At 36.6% G+C, this 24496-nt stretch overlaps 1 protein-coding gene across 1 annotated transcript in view; it reads right to left on the bottom strand.

Moving 5' to 3' along the window:
* Positions 1 to 24496, bottom strand: part of PolrMT (mitochondrial RNA polymerase) — a 395821-nt gene that overhangs the window by 113043 nt on the left and 258282 nt on the right. The window contains exon 19 of the mRNA XM_090374544.1: positions 18680 to 18800. Within this exon, the coding sequence (XP_090230670.1) occupies positions 18680 to 18800 (121 nt within the window). The remainder of the gene's footprint in view (positions 1 to 18679; positions 18801 to 24496) is intronic.

Below are 24496 nucleotides of genomic sequence, written 5' to 3'. Positions count from 1 at the left end.
AGGACATTTATAAAATACTTTTAAACAATGGCTAATATGGTCAAGCTTTTTTAGCAAAAGAAATCATCTCTAAAATTCACATTAATAAAAAAAGAAATCAATCTACAATTGCTACAAGTATTGAGCAGCCAGTGATCAACTGCCACACTATTGGGGTGTTCACACACAACACAACACAGCACACACACACAGAGAAATAAGCCAACCAGCCAATGACAGTCCTACAACAAGAGCAAGCTTGCTAATATCAGAAGCCAACAAATATAGAAAATAACTGTTCGGTCTAACAGACAGATGTCAATCAGTGAATTCTAAAGTGGTACAATAATAGTGTGCAAAGAGCCATGGCACAGACGGAGGGATTACAGAGGAAGACAACCTCAGACTTATCAGCTGAAAATAAGCAACTACAGATATAGTGGGCATAGGAACCTAATACTAGACATTTGAGGAGCGCAAAAGGGTCATCTGATCTGAATCCCAGTTCTAATGTGCCTGGGGGGGGGGAGGAAGAATAGCAGCTTATAATGTGCCTGTCTACTGAGTTTTGACAATTGTTACCATATTAGTATTAGTAGTGGCATCATGCAAGCTTATACAGCATTAACAAAAAAAAAAAAAAAACCTTCCCATAGTTTCAGCAAGAAGAAGACTCCCATCAGAAGCTTGAGCTTGTCCAATCCACTCAAAGCCTTAAACTCCTCAATTAGATCACCTCACAGGTATGTAGTCTCCAGAAGAGGTAATGCAGAGTTGCTGGAGTTTAATGTCATTCTCTTCAAGCAATTCAAGAAAATTTTGAATTACTGGATAGTTGTATTTTTTCCTGGAAGATTCCACTCCACCACATGAAGGAGAGGCATGTAGGAGGGGTGAACATTTAATTCACTGACTGGTGCAAGGTTTTATGTTTACTGCGTGGACTTTCCATAACTGCCACTACAGGCGCTCTCCCTGATTGCTATTGAGAAGACTATGTACCCATGCCAGTACTTGTTGAGCAAGCATTGCGTGAAGAGCTTTTTTAGCTACATGCCACCAAAGATCGTTTTGAAGCAAGTATCATGTCAGACATACAGATTGAACAGCGATATGTGATTCGTTATTGTGTCAGATGGGGCTTACATGCATCAGAAACAGTTAAAGAGATGAATGAAGCGTGTGGTATTGAGTGTCTTGGTAAGGTGGCCATATTTAAATGGCACAAGCAATTCAGTGAAGGCCGTGAATCTGTTGCAGATGACCCAAGACCTGGTCAGCCTTCCTCCTCAACAACTCCTGAGTAAATCGCAAAAGCCCAGGAAATCTTGGACAAAGACAGGGTAAATTACACTTCATGAATTAGTGTTAGAATGTCAATTTCATAGGGTAGTGCTCACAATATTGTGAAAGATCACCTGAAAATGTCATGAATCTGTGCCCACTAGATTCCATGCAATTTAACTCCAGAACAAAAACAGCAAAGAGTAGACTTGTGCAAAGAAATGCTTGATAGTTTTGAAACACAGGGTCAAAACTTCTTAAATCGAATAGTGATTTGATGAAACTTGGATTTTTCACTATGATCCAGAGACAACAGTCAAGTGCATTCGGATTCACCAAGACCTAAGAAATTAAGTTGCAAACAAATGGTTCTTATGTTTTTTGACATAAAAGGCATTCTTGTTACACATTTTTTGCCTTGTGGAACAACTATGAATAAATAAGCATGTTCTGAGGTTCTAAGGGCAAACTTGTTGTGCCATTTGTGAGAAACGTCAAGAACTTTTTGCTGTGAAGTGGTTTCTCTATCAAGACAATGTCAGTCCCCATATGGCTAATATTGTGCAGTCAGTGATCACTGCCATAGGTGGCAATTTTCTGCCACATCCCCCTTATTCACCGCACTTAGCCCTGTGTGATTTCTTCCTGTTTCCATGTCTGAAGAAAGCTCTGAAAGGCAAGTATTTCGTGTCCAACAAGACTGCACTTCACAGTCTTCCAAAAAATGCCTTGCAAGAAGCATTTAATGTGAGGATATGGCGGTGGTAAAAGTGTGTAAAATTCGAGGGAGAGTATTTCTAAAAGGAGAAATCCACAGAAGATTCAGATGATGACAATTAAGATAAGATCTTGCATCAGTCCATGAATTAAATGATAACTCCTTATAATTATAGTGTGCTTATGGTGATAAGATTTCCAGGTAAGTTTGGGAAGTAACACAATGACAAAGAGGTACTATTGCACATTACTCTTCCCAACAAATGGCACTCTAAATCTGTAATGGTTTGGAGTACCATTTGGCTGTCCCTGAAATGTAGAGGTAACACATTCTGGATGTAAACTTTCATGTGATTTGTTCTAAATTTTGATTCTACAATTGGTGTAGACTGCAGAATGTCCTAATCAAAATACTTGTTATACTTGTCTATTTCCAGTGGAAATTCAAATTAGACAGAAATCAATAATCCCTGTCAAGTTTTATCTTTTGGTCAGAACTGTGCTAACTGTTGCATCTTTATCCTTCCTGTTTTCATATGAGGAATACCATAAAGGCCATATTCACTGGCTGCATTTGCTGCAGCTTGTAGAATTTCTCCAGATTCACCAATGCCACAAATTATACAAATTATTCACCAATGCCACAAATTATGCTATACACATTCCTTGAGTGCTATTTGCTAGGATTATACATCATTTATACCAAAAAGCTCTTGTGAAGACCATTTTTGGACCACTGTGCTGATTCCTCATTTTCTGTCTAAGTACTGTAGTTGTTTCATATAATTGGCAAGGCTAGTGATGGTGATGGCAGCATAAACTAACAGACCCTTTATGCCAGAGGAAGTGCAATTGTATGATAACGTAGGGAGTACTTTTGTGGCACACATTATTTCTACTGATACTAGTAGAGTAATGTCTGAATGTCAGAGCATACCTGAATGTGGTCGATGACTATCCTTTCATGCTTACAGTTTGTTCATTTGTAATGGCTATTCCCAGCAGAATATTTCAGCATGTCACAAAGCACATGTAATTCAGTAATAGTTCCAAGAGCATAAGAGCGATTTAACGAAACTTCACTGGCCTGTTTGGTAACATCGTCAGCTAATCACAATCCAGTGTAACATGTGCATATGAGATAAAACCAGTTGTTTGTGGAAGGGATCCACTGCTATCCAATCTGAGGTATTTGCAGGATGTGACAAAGCAACCATGCTCTGAAGAGGCTAGAATAGTAGTAGTGGCATGTGATGCAAGAAAGCAAGTGTATGAGCTTATGCAGCATCAGCCAAAAAAATATATATCACGCCATTCCCTCCAAATGCCTGTCCAGTTCCTCCTTAAATTTATTTAACCTATTAACTTCCACAATGACAGATGGAAGTTTGTTCCAGCAATTAACCACCAGCTGGCTAAAGACAAATTTCCGTACATCTATCCTACATCTGTCTTTTCTTAATTTGAATTTATGCCCCCCTTAGGTTCATAATCTGAATAAGTGGAAGGATCCCAACAGAATTCAGCGTGCTCAACCCATTCAAGGCCTTATACTGCGCGGTGATCTGATTGTATCCCAATCAGATCACTGCGCAGGTGCCTAGTCTCCAGCCACTGCAATTTGCAGAACTTAAGCCTCTCTTGATAAGAGGATCCCTTCATTCCCCTCACTAATCTTGTTGCCCTTCTCTGTACTCAAGCAAATCTACATCCTTCCTAAAATGAGGCCTCCAGACCTGTACGCAGTACTCAAGGCGTGGTCTGACCATTGCCTTATACAGAGGGACAATCACCTCCTTTTCCCTGCTAGCAAAATACCTATATATCTGGGAAGTTAAAATCCCCCATTATAAGACATTCTGATTTACTAGCCCACTCTATTTCTCTGTACAATTGTTCATTGTACTCATTCAAGTCATTAGGCCTATAACACACTCCTACTCTTATTTTTGCTTTTGCAGTGCTTATGTCACACCAAACTGACTCAACAGTGCACTGTTCATCTATATCAACTGGATGCACTTCTTTTGATTTTGTTTTTCTTAATTAACAGCATAACACCTCCTCCCTTCCTATCCTGTCTATCCTTTCTGTACACATTGTACTTCCCAAATTCCAGTTCTGCATTCCTTATATCTGTGTGACACCACGTCTCTGCTATCTCAACAATATCCGCCTTTGATGTCTTGACCAACACTTCAAATTCAAATTTATTTACTATACTTCTAGTATTGGTATACATGCAAGTATACATGTACGTATCCTTATTATTAGTTACCCTAACACATCCCATATACCCACCTGTTTCACGATGACCCATCCGTCCCTGAAACCCCCAGCACCCCTCGCTCCAGGCCACTACTTATTGTAATAGAAGTTGTGCAAGAATCACCTTCACCTCTGCCTGCGGCTACTTTTAAACTTTTAGTCTGTGAATCCCACCAAGCTAGCAGTTTTCTGACCCACATAACACTGCCTCGATAGCATTAGCAAATATTCTTGCACCCTTTCTATTTAATTGTATCCCATCCCTGTAGAAGCAGTCTATCCTGTTAACAAGCACAGACCATGCTGAAAAAAATTCTACCCCTTGAGCCTTGAACATTCCTTCCAGGGCCGAATTGATTGACAAGGCTCTCATCATGTATTCCCTCCTATCGTGTCTGGGCAGAATTGCAGACACTTTCAAATTTAACCCTGACTCACGACTTTTTTGCAACATTGACCTGTACTTAATACTGGTCAATGTTGGATACTGGCAGAACACTTTTAGCACCTTGAGGAATCAATGCCCCAGTGATTTGGGTACTAGTCACTATTAGGCTGTGGTGTATCTGAAAATTGGGCACCTGATGTAGAACTAAATCGACATCCTCAGTAATGCAAACAGATAACGTAAAGTTTTATGAAATGTTAAAACAACAGTAAATCAATATCAGTATTAGCAAATTTGATATTGTTTTACTGATACTTGTTTTAATGTTTCGTAGAACTTTGCATTATTTAACTCTTGGTGTGGGTGTGTGTGTGTGTGTGTGTGTGTGTGTGTAAATCTGCACGTATACTAAATATCTACTTATAGCCAACCCATTCCCACAAAAATTACTACTAATGCTGTTAAGCAAATGGAATGACACAAGATAGTCCCTTTGTTTAACAACATTCATTCTTTCATTTTATTATTATTATTATTAGCCAAATGGTGCAAGGAAGCCTGAGGCTTTTGCTGCACCATCCAAAAAAAAAAAAAAAAATTCTGAGTTACGCTGAGAGAGAGAGAACAAGAGTCGGAAGTAGACGGGAATGACTAAGAAGAGAAGAGCGATGATATCCAGCTCAGGACCCTGGGTGTGCTAAGCCCATACTCACCAGATTTGAAAAGGAGCATTTAATGTGATGGAAGAGCTGAATATTTCTGCACAATCAGTCACGTTCTATGAGGTAACCTAAAAACAAAAAAGGTTAATGATGTAATGATGTTTTTTGACCTGCACAGCTTAAGAAGCAGTGTGCTGAAATCAAAAGCTGTCTTCAATAGCCAAGCCTATGCTCTTGATGCTAAGCACTGCTCAAACAGTAGCTGCAAAGATTCAAATGACCCACCAACCAGTGCCTGTTATGGTCGGATGGGACATCAGCTATGATGTCATAAGAATGCTTCATTCCTGAGAAAAGGGATAAAAACTTCTGCTAAGTTTATCAAGACACTGTGGTGCAGCCAGTTGTGAAGCCATAAAACAACACTATGTTCAATGGAGAAAACTGGAGCTTCAGCAGGACTCAGCCATGGCTAATACAGCATAGACCATGCAGCAGTGACTAGAAGCAAATGTATCAGATGTCATATTACCCTCTGATTGGTCTTAATTCTCTTAATCTTCTTGAGTGCAAGTTATGATCTGTGCTTGAAGAGATCACCTACAAGACGAGAGACAATCCAGTCTTACTAATCTGAAGTATGTTGGGGAGAAAACAGTCACTACTTTTCTGATAAATAGCTTATATGATTCCAACTAGCCCAAGCAGCTTAAGTTGCTTGAGCTATATTAAGACAAAAGCTAGCCATTTTAAATAATAACAGTGAAAAATTACATAGTACATTATAAATTTTAGTTTTGTAAATCAATAATTAAACTTCAGTCTATGAGGTATCAGTATATTGTGCCTTCAACAGTGTGTATCCTTCCGTCATATAAATAGTCTTTATTAGAACTTATGACTTTTCAAATATAAGTACATTTTTCAATAAAAACACCAGTTTCTTTCCTTTTTTTTTTTATACTTGCTGCTATCTCTCTCTTTTATTTTGCTTCTACACATTATATTCTAATCATGCAATATCAATGCATTTACAAAAAATGTGTTACACATATATAATTATATCAGTATGTAAGATAAGTATGTAAGAATAGAAACAGGTGCAGGTATACTTGTGTGTACACCAATGCTAGGAGTTTAGTAAATAAATTTGATGAATTTGAGGTATTGCTCAAAACATCAAAGGCAGATATTGTTGGGATATAAGAGACGTGGTGTCACACAGATATAAGGGATGCAGAACTGCAATTTGGGGAGTACAACGTCTACAGAAAGGATAGACAGAATAGGAAGGGGGGGAGGGGTTATGCTATTAGTTAAGAAACACATAAAAACCAAGGAAGTGAAGTCAGTCGACATCGCTGGACAGTGCAGTGTTGAGTCAGTTTGGTGTGACATAAGCATTGGGAGATCAAAATTGAGAGTAGGAGTGTGCTATAGGCCTAATGACTCTGATGAGTATAATAAGAAACTGTACAGGGAAATAGAGTGGGCCAGTAAATCAGAGAGTCTTATAATGGGAGATTTTAATTTCCCAGATATTGACTGGAATTTGGGGGCTGGTCACTCACACACTAGCAGGGCTTTTGTGGATTTATTGGATGATTGTTTTCTACATCAGCATGTTCGGGAGGCAACTAGAGAGAGTAATACTCTTGATTTGATTATCAGTAGTGATTCTTCATGCATTAAGAATTTGCAGATAAATGAACCACTAGGTGGCAGTGATCAGAGTGTGCTGAAGTGGGATTTACTCAAAGAGGTAACTACCATTAGGGGTAAAGGGAAGGGTTATTGCTTCCGTAAAGGCGACTACGATGGACTGAGACAGTATTTAAATTCTATACAGTGGGACCAACTGATGATGTTACCAACAGCAAATTCAAAATGGGAAGCATTCAAAGAATTAATCTTGGAAGCTACTAGGCTTTACATACCAACTAAGAAATATTGTTCAAGGTTTAGGCCAAAATGGATGTCAGATGAACTAATGAGGCATATGGCAGAGAAGAAAAATGCATGGGATACTTACAAATTAACACATGACACAGAAGCCTATGATAGATACAAGTTGATATGCAACCAAGTTACAAAGGAGGTTAGGCAGGCAAAGGCAGATTACGAGAAATCCTTGGCAAGGGATGCAAAGAAAAACAGCAAAGAGTTCTTTACTTATGTAAACTCTAGAAGGAAGGGGATGAATCAGATAGGTCCACTTGATATTGATGGGTCAACTGTTGATGATCCTGCTCAGGTAGCTAACAAACTGAATGAATATTTTGCATCGACATTCACACATGAGGAGTTATTCAGCGAGGGGAATGCCAGAGGTGTATTCAACTCTAGCAGTAAGCTACAGAATCTTGAAATAACTGGGAGTAAAGTGGAGGAGAAACTGTTGAAGATAAACACAAGAAAGGCACCCGTGGTGGATGGGATCTATCCAGTTATATTAAAGGAGGCAGCAAAGGAAGTAAGCAAACCCTTAGCCATAATTATGAGAGCTTCCTTAGACTCAGGGGAGGTACCCATAGACTGGAGATGTGCAAATGTGACCCAATTCACAAAGGAGGATCAAAGGCTGACAAGTAATTATAGACCTGTGAGCTTAACTTCTGTTCCAGGAAAGTTAATGGAGGCACTGGTTAAAGAAGCACTGCAGGATCATTTAGACAAGACTTCAGTTATAGCTCGGACACAGCATGGTTTTGTTAAGGGGAAGTCTTGCCTGACCAATTTGATTGGATATTATGATGCAGTCACAAAAGAACTGGATGAAGGGAATAGCTTTGATATTATATACTTGGATCTTAGAAAGGCTTTTGATACTGTTGCACATGGAAGACTGCTACACAAATTGGAGCAGTGTGACATTGGAGGCGAATTGCTGCTATGGATAAAGGGGTGGTTGAGGGGGAGAAGACAGAGAGTGGTAATCAATGGACACTGCTCATCGTGGACTAATGTTATTAGTGGAGTCCCTCAGGGCTCAGTGTTGGGTCCATTATTGTTTTCTGTATTTATAAATGATACTGATGAGGGTATATCAAGCTTAATGTCCAAGTTTGCAGATGATACAAAGGTTGGCAGGGTTGTCAAGGACACTACTGACACTATGCTGCTGCAACAGCATCTGGAAAGGTTGAGCAGATGGGCTGAGAGGTGGAAAATGAAGTTTAACATTGACAAATGTAAAGTACTACACATGGGAAACAGCAACCCCAGAGCAACGTATCAACTCTGTGGTACTACACTGACAGTGGTAGAGAATGAAAGGGACTTGGGGGTGGTTGTGCAGGCAGATATGAAGTTCTCTGAGCAGTGCAGATGGGCTGCAAGAGTAGCTCATGGAGTATTGTCAATGATATACAGGAATTTTTCCAGCACGGATAAGGAGGTGATTATTCCCTTGTAAAAGGCAATGGTCAGGCCACACCTGGAGTACTGTATACAGGTCTGGAGGCCTCATTTGAAGAAGGATGTAGAGCTGCTGGAACGAGTACAGAGAAGGGCAACAAGATTAGTGAATGGAACAAAGGGGTGCTCTTACGAAGAAAGGCTTAAGGTTTGCAAATTACAGTGTCTGGAGACTAGGCACCAGCGAGGTGATCTGATAGAGGTGTATAAAGCCTTGAATGGTTTGAGCATGCTCAATGCTGATGGGATTCTTCCTCTAGCTCAGAATAATCACCTGAGAGGGCATAAATTCAAATTGAGGAAAGACAGATGTAGGATAGACGTGCGGAAATTTGCCTTTAGCCAGCGGGTGGTTGGTTGGTGGAACAGACTTCCATCCCTTGTAGTGGAGGTTGATAGCCTAAATAAGTTTAAGGCTCAGCTGGACAGGTATTTTGAACGAACAGAGGGGTGAAGTCGAAGTGGGTTTTTTTTTTTTTTTTTTTGGCTGATGCTGCATAAGCTTGCTTTCTTGCATCAAATGCCTCTGCTAATGCTAATGCTAATAAGTACAATATAGAGTACAATAAAAGTATTCAAAGTAAGCCATTAGGCCAAAAGAATTGAATAAGAGTGTATTAAGTATGATAAGTCTTCAAAAGTGAGACATTAGCCCAAAATAACAAGGATTTAGAATAAAAGTACTCATAGTAAAAGTATTCAAAGTGAGTGTGAGGCCAAAAGAACTGATAAAGGTTAAGATTGCCTGAGTTGGTTTTATGCATTATACTCTATAAAACTAATAATAAAGTAAAAAGTAAAATAATGATAAGGCCAATTATTGAAAATAGGATACATTGAATGGTATGTTGATGAGGGCTAGCATCAAACAATAATTAGCAAAAACTACTATCTGTTTCTGTTTGTCAACTGCAAGTATAGCAAGATCCAAAAATTATCAAAAATTATATTAAAATAATATTAAACTTTAGCAGCATACTGGTAGAATAAGAGCTAACCCAACAGACAGCAGTGAAGCAAACAATACAGAAAGTGAGAGCCAACAACAATAATTTACATGTGGGATGTTTATCAGTGAAAGAATATTTAAGCTATTTAAGTTATTTAATAGTGAAAAGGAAGGCTGGCTTAAAAAGAAAGGGCTATGCTGAAAAAGAAAGGGCTTAAGCTGAATTAAGGCAAAAAGGAAGTAAAGGTAAGGATAGCAAAAATTTCATATATATATATATATATATATATATATGAAACTTTTCAAAAAAGTACTAAAATAAATGTTTAGTGATAACATGAAATAAAATTGATAACATATTTCATAAACTAATATTAGATAGTATGAATCAGAGCTGTAATACTCAATACGTTCTACGTTGATATTAATATTTCTAAAATAATAAGAGGAGTTTACCTCAATATAGTAAGTAGAACACTTCCGTATGATACTCTCCAGAAATTAATGTTTTTAATTATTTATTTTTTACTCTAATGTAAATTTTCGATTTTTTCGTTTTAATTTCTGGAGAGTATCATACGGAAGTGTTCTGCATACTATATTGAGGTAAACTCCTCTTATTATTTTACAAATAAACTAAGATTAAAGGTTATGGTTAAAGATAAAAAATTATTTCTGAATAAAAATATCTCAAGCAAAATCTCTATTTAAGAGCTACACACTGGCACTTTAATGAGTCCTCTCCAATTTTAATGTTTTGATGAATCAAAAAACAGAAAATTTTGAAACAGAAACTTCAATTTCAAAATGCCATTGAAAGTGAAACTGACATGAAAAGTTGAAACTTCACATTTGTAACTTACCATATCCAAGCAAACTGCCAAATTTTGAAATAATGGTTACGTATAAATCCAATAAAATATCTTTAATTATAAATACTTTGTAGCTTTCGAGACAATCGGGTCTCTTTTTCAACAGAATTTGAACTTAACTTGCCAAATTTTATTAGAATCCTAGATAGTTCTGAAATTTTTTTTCTGAAATAGTGTAGATTTGATATTACTCTACTTAGCAGAAAAGAGAGTAACATGGAACAATGAATTACCAAAAAGACCCTTAATAAATTAGAGACTGTTTGTCAAAACTGGGGTAAGAATGTTAGCAGGACATTCTTTGCATGTGTGACTATCAGAATGAACACAAATGAGAAATCCTGGCCCATTACAATACAGGTAAAAGGAGAGATAATACGTTTTTTTTTTTAATGATACACCAGCACAAAAGGTATTGGAACCTATAATACTTAGAACTGTGCCTGAGAAGACAGAAGACAATTGTTGGTATTAAATTTGAACTTCAGTAGATTTTAATTTTGGGGAAATGTGAAGGATGTTGTTGTTGTTGTTTGTTAGATTTATTGGTGCATCAGCAACTTAGGCTATAATGCACTAATTACTGTCTGATATTTCCATCGTTTTTCTTACAGGAGATAGCAGTTCAGATAAGGTGATATTTATTAATAAATTTTAGAAAAAGAAAAATGTCATCTATGTTCTCTCGATCTCCTAGGACACACTGCAGTGTTAAATGATTATAATTATGAAAATTAGAGGAAAAAGCTGTTTTCCGTTCTTTTTGATATTGCGGGCATTCTATGATGATATGCTTTACTGTTAGTGGGCATAAACAATTACTGCATTGTGGAGGGTCACTGTTTGTTAGTAGATAGCTATGAGTGAGGAAAGTATGACCAATGCGTAATCTGGCTAAAATAGTTTCTTCCTTTCTGTTTCGTCTCAGGCTGGATTGCCACAGTTTAGGTTCTCTCTTGATTTCAAAAAGTTTATTATTTTTCTGATCTTTCCACAAGCGTGTCCACACTTCTTTATATGTCTGTTTGATAAAGGACTTATGATCACTATAAGGAGTCCTGAAATTTGATGGTATCTCATTTGTAACAATTTTAGCAGCTAAATCTGCCTGCTCGTTTCCTACGATTCCAACGTGTCCAGGGATCCAGCAAAATATTACGAGCTGTCCACGTCCATGAAGTGCTAATAACTGTGCTAAAATTTTCTGTATCAGAGGATGACTAGGGAAGGATTTACACTGTAGAGCATTAACAGCACTCAACGAGTCCGTATAAATGATGGATTTAGCATACGAGGCTTCTTTTATATTCTCTAGGGCTAGTAAAATACCATATAACTCTGAGGTATAAGTACTGCATTCTGGTGGGAGCTGTCTGGAGATGGTGGCATTTGGTAGTACTACAGCTGTGCCAACTTTATTACCAGTTTTGGATCCATCTGTGTATAGCTGAATGAAGCTGCTAAACTCGGTAGAGTGAGCCATATGTATTTGTCTAATGTTGATATCAGAGAAGTTATTCTTTCCCCATTGCTGAAAATGTCTATCAATATGTACTGGAGCCATGGAAAGCCATGGCTGCGTTTCCATGCTAGTATCCTGGAGGGTGTTAGAAAACTTCAGGCCCCAGCTTGTGATCAAAGCTTCAAGCCTAATGCCAGATGGTTTGTTGTAACGCCATTTAGTTTGATAGATTTCTCTCCATTTTGGCGTGAAGAGGTATAGATAGATTTCTCTCCATTTTGGCGTGATGTGGGAGACTGCTGATTTTGGCTGCATAATTTAGTAGTAGAGTTTCCCGCCTAAGGTGTAACGGTGGTTCATAGGCTTCGGTATACAGGCTTAAGATTGGTGATGTGCGAAAAGCCCCCAGTGCAACTCTTAATGCACTGTGATGTACAGGGTCAAGCCATTTCAATACACTTGGCCTGGCTGAGTCATATGCAGGAGACCCATAGTCTAACCGGGATCTGATCAGTGAGCGGTATAGATGTAACAGCACGTAACGATCTGCACCCCATGACATAGAAGAAATTACTCTGAGAAGATTTAGTTTTCTAAGACAACTTGTACGAATATGTTTTATATGTTCCAGGAAGTTTAATTTTTTATCAAATATTACACCAAGAAATCTTATACTAGGTTGGAAAGTAATACAATGAGAATCCAACTGAAGGTGTGGATCCGGATGTAAAGAACGTTTGCGACAGAAATGCACAGTAGTCGTTTTTGGTTTAGAAAGCCGATATCCATTATTTTTGGCCCACGAGACTATTTTGTTAATGGTGCCTTGTAGTTGTCTTTCAATAAGTCTGATATTTTGAGAATGACATGACATGGCAAGATCGTCAGTGTACAAGTATGCATCAACTGTGTTAGGTATGCACTTGGTAATAGAATCAATCCTAATGGCAAAGAGTGTGGCGCTCAACACTGATCCTTGGGGAACTCCCTCTTCTTGTACATATGCTCGAGATAATGAAGAGTGGAATCGGACTTGAAAGGATCTATTGCCTAGAAAGTTCTTAATAAATTTTGGGAGATGACCCCGAAGTCCAAATTTATGCAAGTCCTGAAGAATCCCATATCGCCAAGTTGTATCGAAGGCCTTTTCGATGTCAACGCATACCATAACTAGGTGTTCATTTCTCAAGAATGCATTCCGGATATTTGTTTCGGCCTTGATAATGAGATCAAGCGTACATCTTTTTCTCCGGAAACCATACTGACTTGGGCTTAAAATGTTTTGAGTCTCTAATAACCATGTCAGTCTGGAGTTAATTATTTTTTCCAATGTTTTTCCCAGACAACTGGTTAGAGAAATAGGACGGTAATTTTTGGGATCTGTGTGGTCTTTCCCTGGTTTTGGGAAGGCTAGCACATGAGAATGGCACCAGCTAGCGGGGTAATACTCCTCTAAGAAAATTCTGTTATACAATTGTAAGAGTACAGTTAATGATTCCTCACTTAGATGACAGATCATGGTGTAATAAATCCCGTCGGGACCTGGAGCACTGTTTTTCATTCGTGCAAGTGGATTACGCAATTCATTCATGGTCAGAGGCAGATTATAAGAATGAAGGATGACAGTATTAAACTTTAGTTTGTATTTTTCTGTCTGGGATTTTAGCAATTGAAATGCAGGTTCATGTGTGGCAACAGCTGAAAGCGTTTCAAACATAGTACCTAAGGCATTGGCAATTTCTGTAGGTTCAGAGATTTCTTTCCCTTTTACAAGTAGGATAGGAGAAGTTGTCTGCGAGTACTTACCATTAATTCTTTTGATTTTTTTCCATATTGTAGAAGTATCCGTGGATCTGTTTATGGTGGAAGCATAATGCGCCCATGCTTCTTTTTTACTCTCCCGTCTTATATGACGAGCTTTAGCTCTGACTCTTTTAAACTGTAGGAGGTTAGCTGTGGTTGGATGTTTTAGAAAAATATTCCAATATTTGTTCCTTTCTTTTTTAGCACTGTTGCATGCTTCGTTCCACCACATTTTTGGATGAAGCCGGATTTTGGATGATGATTTTGGTATAGCAGTCTCGGATGCTTTCATTATTGTATCTGTAATGTAGCTTACTGCAGAGTCAACTGTGTGGGTTGCTACGAAGACAGTATCTAAGTGAGCTATTTCTTGGTATTTAATCCAGTTAGCCTTAGCAAATTTCCAGGTTGTCCTAATGTTACTCTGAGGAGTAGAACTTATACAGAAAGTACAGATGATAGGAAAGTGATCGCTCCCGCGAGGGTTATTAGTAACAGTCCAGTCTATGAGAGGAAATATCACTGGAGAGCATATTGAAAGATCAATAGCAGAAGTTAAGCCAGATGATAAATGCACGTATGTGTGAGCACCTGTGTTTAAAATTGTCAGGTTATGTTTATCTAAAATTTTTTCAATTATCTGTCCTCTGGAGTCAAGATATTGAGAACCCCATAGCGGGTGATGGCCATTTCAGTCACCCATAATACAAAAGGGAGCAGGTATTTGCATTACTAAATTATCTAAATCAGCAAAGGTGTATGTATGATTTGGTGATAGATAAACTAAAATGAAACTGTTATTGTGATTCCAAAGGTGACACGGACAACAATAGCCTCTAAAGATGTTTGCAAGGGGATAGGTCTAGAGGGTACCGAAGAGTTCACTATGAGTGCTACTCCTCCATGAGCTAAATTAGATGAGTTTCTATCTTTTCTATACATATTGTAATGCTTAATTTTCATAGATATTGCATTTGTGAGATTTGTTTCTTGAATGCATACTGCAACAGGCTTGTATTCAGATAGGAGATCGTAAAAATCGTCAAAGTTAGCACGGAGCCCACGACAATTCCATTGAATAACTGTATCCATTGTTTGATTTTAGCTAGTGTCTGTTAACTTCCGTGAGGTAGTTTGCTTACGTCTGTCAATTTTTCCTTTATCCTTCTTTGAGAAGACTGGTCTGCTTGTGTCAATGTCACCTTCTGGATGAATTTCAAGAAAAGTGTCATCTTCGTCCGCTTTTTCATCAGTGTCCATGGTATCAGATCTAAATGTGTGCGTATCAGTTCTTTCAGAGCTCTTAGTTTGTACTTTCGGTTGCTGATTGGGATTCTTATCTGGAGGTATTGTTACCGGAGTATTTACTTCTTGGGTTGCATATTTGGAGGGACGGAGCAGTCAGTCTGGGTTGATATTGTGCGTAGCTGTTGAGTGACTGAGGCGTATGTAGATGATTTAGTAGGGATTGCAAAGTGTTTCTTTGCCTCTTGATATGACGCTTTATTCTCTATTTTATATCTCTGAATGTTCTTCTCTCTTTTCCATTGGATACAGTCCTTAGAGAAGGCAGAATGATTTCCCTGGCAGTTAGGACAGTTTTGGGTTTCATTATTACAGTCCGTATGTGTGTGTTCTTTTGAACCACAAGAAGCACAAGTGACTATACCTCTGCACACAGTTTGCGAATGACCGAATTTTTGGCACTTAAAGCACCGAACTGGGTTGGGAATGTACGGTCGAACATGGCATCTGAGATATCCAGCTTTTATAGTTGTGGGGAGATTTGGTGACTTAAAGGTCAATATGACTGTTCGTGTAGGGACAGGCTCTCCATCTTTTTTGATGATAATTCTTTTTGCCTGGACTACATTTTGATTGCTTAATTCAGAGACAAGTTCATCCTCTGATACATTTAGAAGATCCCATTCAGATATTACCCCTTTAGAGGAGTTCAAGGTAGCATGTGGGGTAACCTTTGTGGGAATTCCACCAAAGGTAGATATTTTCAAGAGCCTTTCAGCATGTCTGTGTTCACTCATCTCCACTAATAGGTCTCCAGATCTTAGTCGCCGAACCATTTTTGGAGGCCCAGCCACATTTTCGAGACATTTCTGAATCAAAAATGGGGAGAGTTTACTCAATGGTTGGTCTGTGGAGGAATGTAATATTAAGAAGAGAGGAGCAGAAAAATCTGTCCCTTCTTTTTTTTTGTCTCTTAGCATGGGATTTATTCAAATTATCATGGTTGTCATGTCTACTTGAATCTGGATCAAGTGATCCATAGTAGGACTGTTTTGTGTTGTCCATAGTTGCTCCTTTTAGTCCCGAGAGAGTGGATTTCTCCTCCCAGGCTTCCAGCCCTGCCACGTGGAGGCAGGAGCGGTGCCACCAGTGACCAAGCGATAAGGTTGTTAGTGTTAGTGCGTTAGTAGATTAGTTTTATATACAAGAAGAAAGGTGGCTTTCCTTTCTGTTGAGTAAGCTGACTTCTTTACTTTAGAAGAGCAAAATTATATAACTTTGGAAATTAGAAACTAACGTTCAACTACAATCAATCGCTCTTTTAAGAAAATCGCTTTCAAATCATATAGAATCGCTTTAGTCACTCGGGGCCTGTGAAGGATGGTTTTATTAGTCTCACTCTGTAAGTCCCTGTACAAATCTCAAATTCTATTTTCTGGAACAGAAAATGGAAGTTGAGATTTGTACAGAGTGAACAGTTGTTTAGAGCAAAAAAGAAAATCCAGCTGTTTTTTATGTGGAGGAAACAATATTTGTGATGTGCTTATGTCAAGAGAGTTTAAAAGTTAGAGGAATTCCTAATAGAGATATGTGACCTTGTCTAGAAATCTGAATGTCATCAAATCAATACAGGAGCTGAAGCCTCTTTTTGGCGAGAAATAAGCAAGGCTTGAATTTTAGACGTTAACTAAATTTTATTTTTCCCCTCCCATTGGAAATTACGTGAAGATCACCATTTAAGGAAATGGTGGTGGATATTCAAGAAGTTGAGGCTGTTTGTGCTATCATCAGAAAAACTATAGATAGGATTTCCAGTCAGTGGAAAGTCATTAACATACAAGAGGCAGTTTATACCCAAGGTTACTAACAGTCCCTCTCACCATAAGAGTGGGGGAAAGAAACCTTGGAAAACACCAGCATTAATGCAAAGCAAAGCATTGCCTACCCAATTACAAAAAACGGTAGCACGACATAAGGTGAGAGCTTGTTTAGAAGATCTTTATGCCAAACATGATCAAAAGCCTTATAAATGTCAAGAACAAAGAACAATTGCCTGAGTGTCACCAGATTTTTCCAATGAATTTGTTTCAAGATGAGTATCATAAGCCAAAATATTACCAATTAATCAATACTAACAGAATTCATATTGGAAATCACTGATCAGATGGAAGAGTTCGAGACAGTTTAAGAGTTAGCAGTTGATGAATTTCTCCATTACTTTGCAAAGAATAAACGAAAGTGCAACAAGGTGATAACAGGACGGCAAAGATATGTCACCCTTTTTAGGAACTCGCTGCATATGAGCAAATTTAAAAGCAGAAGGAAAAAAAAAAAAAACACCAGTGGAATAAGAAAGTGTATAAAGTAACACAAAACAGGAGAAAGCTTAAGAATAGCTTCCTTGGCATCAAGATTCTTTAGAATTCTTCTAACATCCTTCTGCTGGAAGACCAAAGAAGCACTGAGTGGAGCTTATTGGGTATGATAGGAAGTGGTTTACCAAGGCTGTTGACACAAAAGTTAAGTTAGAAGGTAAAACAGGATGCTAGTAAGTTGGCTGTCTTTAGCAGAGGATGCAACAGAATCAGAGATCTCTGTGGTTCTACTGCATCCTCAATATAGAGACAGAGACACCTCCCCCTCCCCCCTCTCTCTCTCTCTCATACCATACATAACAGGATAGTGTTATCTCTGTAGATAGGATGAAAAACACAGTATCTTTTGGGGGAAGGGAGCTCTCTCACAGCCAGACTGCTTGACTACAGCCCTGAGTGCAAAAGCCGCTTAGGAAATTTCTCTGGTTATTGATGGAATTTGAATGGAATTTTAAGACCTTTTTTAAACAAATACCACGAAAGAATGCCATTATACCAGCATAGAGATCCTATGATAGGTACTGCCAGCATTATTAACAGATTAAAAAAAAAATTGCTTTGTACAATGGAATAATCGCATCCTTATCCATGCTAGCACTATTCCTATACATCAAAAAAAACCTTGTGCTATCCTGGCAGTCAGTCTACACTGTTCAGAGAACTTCATATCTGACTGCACAATTACCCCCAGGTATTTTTCATTTTCCACTACCCTGAGTGAGTGTCACACAGATGGTATGTTGATCTGGGATTACTGCTACCCACATGCAGTACTTTGCATTTCTCAATATCAAACCTCAATTGCCGTTTCTCAGCACAACTTTTTATGTATACAATTCTCATTAAAAGCTGCAGTTACTTCTTTTTATTTCTCAACGATAGCATATTTAGTATTATATCTCATAACAAATATTACAAATGTAGAATGAGAACTAAGCAATGAGTCATAATAATATGTACAATAAATGTTATTTTAATCAGTATTTACTGTCTATGTGAATTTTTTTCTACTTTTAATAGAGTAAGACATGCTGTATTTAAAAATAGCTATGTTGGAATGTTATTGTTCTTTTTGGAAGCTAAAAAAAAGTTATCTAAAAAAGAACACTGTCTCTCATTTATGTTTATACATTTAAGAATATGCTTATGAGAGAAAACTGGTTTTGGAATTATTCTTTTTTCAGAATTAAAAAGTACCACTTTTCATTTTCTATCATCTTATCGAAAAAAAATCATAATAAATAAAAATAACACTCACATGATTAGCAATAGAAAGTTTATACAGGGCATCACACCACAGACTATACATTTCAGCCTTTTTCCTTTTCAGCCTAAATTTCTCCCTCAATGCTTTTATTTTCTCGGGCTTAGGCATATCTCTATGTAAAATTAATGGTTGTAGAAATTTTATAGAAAAAAGAGAAAATTTCAGTCAATATATGCATAATTCTGTTTTGATTTTCACTAACAGTTTTTAATGTTTAAAGATCATTTAATGATAATTAGAATACACTATTTTCTACATAAAAGAAAAACATGTTAGAAATGAGTACTCTACCTCTGTAGCACTAAGAGGGCACAATTCATACATCCCATTAGATAAATATGCTAATTACATTTATATCACTTCACATATGCTGTTTGTTTGTTTGTTTGTTTGTTAGGAGCATTAGCAACTAAGGCCATATTGCTCCAGGATATGCGGTGGTCATTTCCTGACCTTTCCGCATCCTCCGTATTTAGTGGTGACGGGCTCGAATCCCGGTCTAATCAAGAAGCGTGTGCTACGCACTGCTGCTCCTTCCCACCTGGCTACGGAGGCACCTTCACATATGCAGCCATAAGATGTACCACCCATCTAACAGCATGCTGCAAAAAGTTCCGAAAATTCACAAGTTGTAAATCTAATATTACGGAGAAATACCACATTTTTAAAATATAAAACATTTGATCAAAGCACAATATTAGAATCAGTAATACTGAATGGCATATCAGTATTACACATGTTTGGTTTGATAGCTGGTCAAGGAAAACTTGGTACATGTTGCTGAAATAATAATTAATAAAATAGCATGCCTGATAAAAGATGATTAAACATCTCTGTGAGCCATTTCTGTTAAAATTCTATTAACTTCATTGTATAGGGAGTCAGTTACATCTTTTAACTCTGTAAGTAAAACACTACAAGAATAAACAGCAGAACTACAATAGATCTGCTGTTTATTGCTGTATTTTATCTTAAAATAATTTAAATTTTATTACAATATAAATATTTGTAAAATAATAAGAGGAGTTTACCTCAATATAGTACGTAGAACACTTCCATATGATACTCTCCAGAAATTAAAATGAAAAAAATCGAAAACTTACATTAAAGTAAAAAATAAATAATTAAAAACCAACATAATTTAAATCAATTTAACAAAATTAAAAATCAATTTAATGCAATTAAAAATTAAAAAGAATCTAACGAAAATATTCACCTCGAAAACTACCTAAAAAACAATGCGTAATTGATATTGAATTTGGACTTTGTAACGTTCCACAAAAAGATTTATTTATTCAACAAGTTAACCAAGTAGTGAATAACATAAAAGAAACGTGACTTCCTAAATTGAATACACATGACAGTTCAGCTTTACGAGAACTTCGGGGAAATAAGGACATTATTATACAGAGGGCAGATAAAGGAGATACAGTGGTAATACTAGATAAACCTGATTATATTAATAAGTTAGATTCAGTTGTTTCAGATACCTCCACTTATCTTGAAGTAGACCCGGCACTGTTTACCAATTTGGTCAATCAATACAATAAAATGTTAACTACAAATCGAAAAAACGACTACAGTTGGTCGTCGACTTACGACCGACTTCTGTTCTGACTGACAGGTCGTAAGTCGATCTGGTTGTATGTCGGCCATATATTTATTAACAGTATTTTTTAACCTTTCTAATCTTTTTATTATCTTTATAATTTATTTTTATAATCTTTTAAATTTTTATCATCTTTTATTTTTCATTTTAAATACAGTAATGCTTTTATCTTTTACTTCGTTTCTACGCCTAGGCTATCTCTCTCTCTCTCTCTAGGAGGTTAAATTCAAATGCTCTGTACATTTTAATTGGTTTATTATTCATATTGTTTATAAAAAATACAAAACTACGATCTATAATTACATATACAGTATTGTCATCATTTGAAAAATAATACTGTACATAATGTACTGTAAACACAAAAATACAATCTAAAATTAATGTAAAAATTAATACAAATGAAATTTACAAAATCAAATTTTTTGTGGTCGTAAGTGCGGCCGGTCGTAAGTCGACGACCAAGTGTACATTACTATGGCCCAGTTAAAGGAATTGAAGGCCAAAACATACAATATTCCTGTACTTTTCGGTCAGGTAAAATTACACAAGACTGGATTTCCTATTCGACCTATTGTTTCCTACAGGAACTCGGCATTTTCAACCTTAGCCACACATGTATATAGCATTATAAAACCCTTTAGATAGGTAATACAATTTGGGATTAAGAACTATGATACATTATTTAATAATCTTAAAGACTGTAGACTTGGTGACAATGACAATTTATTCTCACTAGAAGTTACCTCGTTATATACGAATGTAAACGTTGAATACACATTAGATATTATTTGGGATATGTTAAATAAAAACTCGATACTGATTAATTATACGAAGCTACCTATTAAGGAAATTTTTCACTTGATTAAATTGTTAGTTGAGGCCAACTATATCAAATTTTGAGACAAGGTGTACAAACAAATTTTTGGATTGCCAAAGGGTTTGAGCCTGAGCGGCTTAATGTCAGAGATCTATCTCTCAACGATTGAGCATATACATTTGACACCTTTTCGACACTGTATCACATACTATGGGAGGTATTTAGACAATGTTCTAGTTATTACTGATAGTAGTACTATCCAAGACATTTTACATTCATTTAATAATATTCATTCTAGACTCAAATTTACATTGGAAAGGGAGCATATGGATACAAAGTCATTAAACTTTCTAAATTTCATGCTTACTCACGAATAAAATCCAATTTAGCATCTATCGAAAACCTACAAACACCGGTATGGTTGGTTGGTTATTAGGGTTTTTCTGGCGCATCAGCATCTATGGCTATAGTGCGCCAACACCGGTATGCTTCTACATTATAATAGCTATCACGCATTCACCTACAAAAGATCGATTATCTTTAATCAATTTCTAAATGCCTATAAATATTCAACGATGGAATCTGCTTTGGGCTCATAAATACAAATATTAACTAGCAGGTTCTTAAATAGGGGTTATCCCCTGCCACAATAAATCGAATTAGGGTACAGGCTAAGGATAGGATATAAAATACTACACCAACCAACAATAGTAATATCAAAAAATACTTTATTTCTGTCCCATATGTTGAACAGTGGCACAAACAGCTTAATAGATTCTTTAAAGATACCGAATTTAAAATTGTGGCCAGGCCAATATGGAAATTACACACTATACTGAACAATCACTCGGTTCTTTCCGTGTTCGCAACACAAATTAACGATCTGGTATACAACATTTCTTGCGGTGATTGCGACTCATCTTACCAAGGTTCAACGCGATTTTCTCTGAATATTCGTGTAAATCAACACGAAGCCTCAGTTCGTGCTTTTCGTTCAGCAGCATCAGAATTAGCCTTTCATGCCATTAATGAAAAACACTTTTTTTATTTAACGAGGCCAAAATACTTAATGTTCAACGTAATTATACACGACTATTAATTGCAGAAACCATAGAAATTAAATTACATGAGAATTCTGTTAATGTTCCGCGGCCATATTTGATCTACGATGCGTGGACCTTTACGCACATGCGCGAAGACAAGTAATCACTATTTAAGTTTCAGGTTCAACCCTATTTGGTAATTTTCATTCCTGTGATCACGACATATGGTCGAAAAGCGTTGTCAGCTTCAGGAAGGAAAATCGTTTTGAATATTTTCGTTAGATTCTTTTTAATTTTTAATTGCGTTAATTTGATTTTTAATTATGTTAAATTGATTTAAATTGTGTTAAATTGGTTTTTAATTATTTATTTTTTACTCTAATGTAAGTTTTCGATTTTTTTTGTTTTAATTTCTGGAGAGTATCATACGGAAGTGTTCTATGTACTATATTGAGGTAAACTCCTTTTATTATTTTACAAATATTAATATCAACGTAGAACGTATTGAGTATTACAGTTCTGATTCATACTATCTAATTACAATATAAAATAAATTGCTTGAAGTGAAGCAGATAAATTTTATGTGCATTCCAAATGAATCAGAGAGGGGACCAGAATGTGCAAGAATGGATATCTTAAGTTACCAGAATAATTCCTCTCAGAGTAGCTTTTATTAAACAAAAGTTAAGTCAAAATTTGACGGAACAAGCACTGACTGACCCACATATCTGTGTGTAGACATGACCAGCTATCAATGAACAAATAAATTTCAGGACATGTTTCAGTTTGCACAAAAAAAAGAAAAAAGAAACAAGTTCTTGTAGTACACTATGAACTCTCAAGTGGAAATTTATTCTTCTAGTTAACTAATATTAGCCCATAAACAAAATAGCACTTCTCTTAAGAGGAATAGAATATTACTTGTTTCTAAATGGTGTAGAAACTACAGTACATTTCCACTTATAGTGCAAAAAAATAATAAATATATAGACATAGCCCTTGTTTTGCGCTGGTCTGATTTGCGCCAATTTTCAACACAAATTAATCACTGATCACTAACCGCAACACCATTTTTATATTTATTTATTTTTTTTTTGAAAATTTTTTATAAATTGCAAGTTTAAAATCATCAGACAAAATTTATCCGCATCATACTGTGCTATGTATCATGCACTGTTCACGTGATTTACGACAATCTGAGCCAATCAGCAATTAGCACATCCATATCAGAGATGAGAAAGATTCTCGCCCTCAAAGTAACCACTCGTGGATGCCAGTAGTAAAGGTCCATGCGGTGAAGCATTCAGTTGGTTGTTTACGCTATTTATGTGTGTTGTAAATTTATTACACTAACTTTTTTTATTAATTGTGCTATAAATAATAATAATAGTGATATCCGTGTACAGTTTTTGCCAATCGTGTTATAAAGTTTTTCATTTAATAGAATAAAGAGATGCCATGGCTGGTAAAAGAAGTTCATTGAATCCTAGTGCAATATTCGGAGGATGGAATCTGGTGAAAGCCGCCCTAATGTGTGTAGGACTATGAATATGCCTCCATCAACTATTACTACACCTATGAAGAATGCTAATAAAATAAAACAATCGACGCAAAGTGGTAGGTAAAATTTGTGCCTGGAACCTAACCCTGTGATTTCCGATTGACTCCATTATATAAAGGGTTCCAATTGCGTCTAACCCGACATAAATTGAGGCTACTTGTACTAATAAGAATAATAAAATAAAAATTTTAAAAAAATGGGAAAAAAAGCTGCTGTGGAATGGGAGTACCAATTAATGGCAGACATTTATGTAATCTCAATTTTGCCAATGATCAAGTCATCACAGCACAAGAAGCTTATGATTTGGAATACACGTTAAGAAAACTGCATCTTACATATAACCAATGGGGCCTCAATGTCAATTTCACAAAAACAGAATTCCTAAACACAGCAGAGCATCTAGATGAATTGGAAGTTACACAATCTATACATCTAAAACCTGTTGACTTCTTCATGTATCTTGGCTGTATTATAACTAAGGAAGAACTGGGGAAAGAGGAAGTTAGCACACAAATTCATCAAAGTAGGAAGATCCTTCGTGCCCTCAATACTATCTGGTGGGACAACAATATCTCCCTTAGAACAAAAAAACATATTGGACAGTCATTAGTGGAATTGGTACTTTGCTATGGATGTGAGGTGTGGATACTAAAAGAGGATGACAAAAAGAAACTTAGGGCTCTAGAGATGGATTACCTTCATCGAAGTGCTAGAATTTCCAAGCTTGAGAGAGTTACGAACGAGTAAATTAGGTGTTGGCATGCAGATGAAGATAATA

This window comes from Mastigoproctus giganteus, chromosome 5, assembly GCF_048544385.1.
Source record: "Mastigoproctus giganteus isolate SK-2022 chromosome 5, ASM4854438v1, whole genome shotgun sequence".
In the NCBI taxonomy this organism is placed as follows: Eukaryota; Metazoa; Arthropoda; class Arachnida; order Uropygi; family Thelyphonidae; genus Mastigoproctus; species Mastigoproctus giganteus.
Note: the sequence above shows the minus strand (reverse complement) of the source record. Positions and strands in the feature narration are given on the sequence as shown.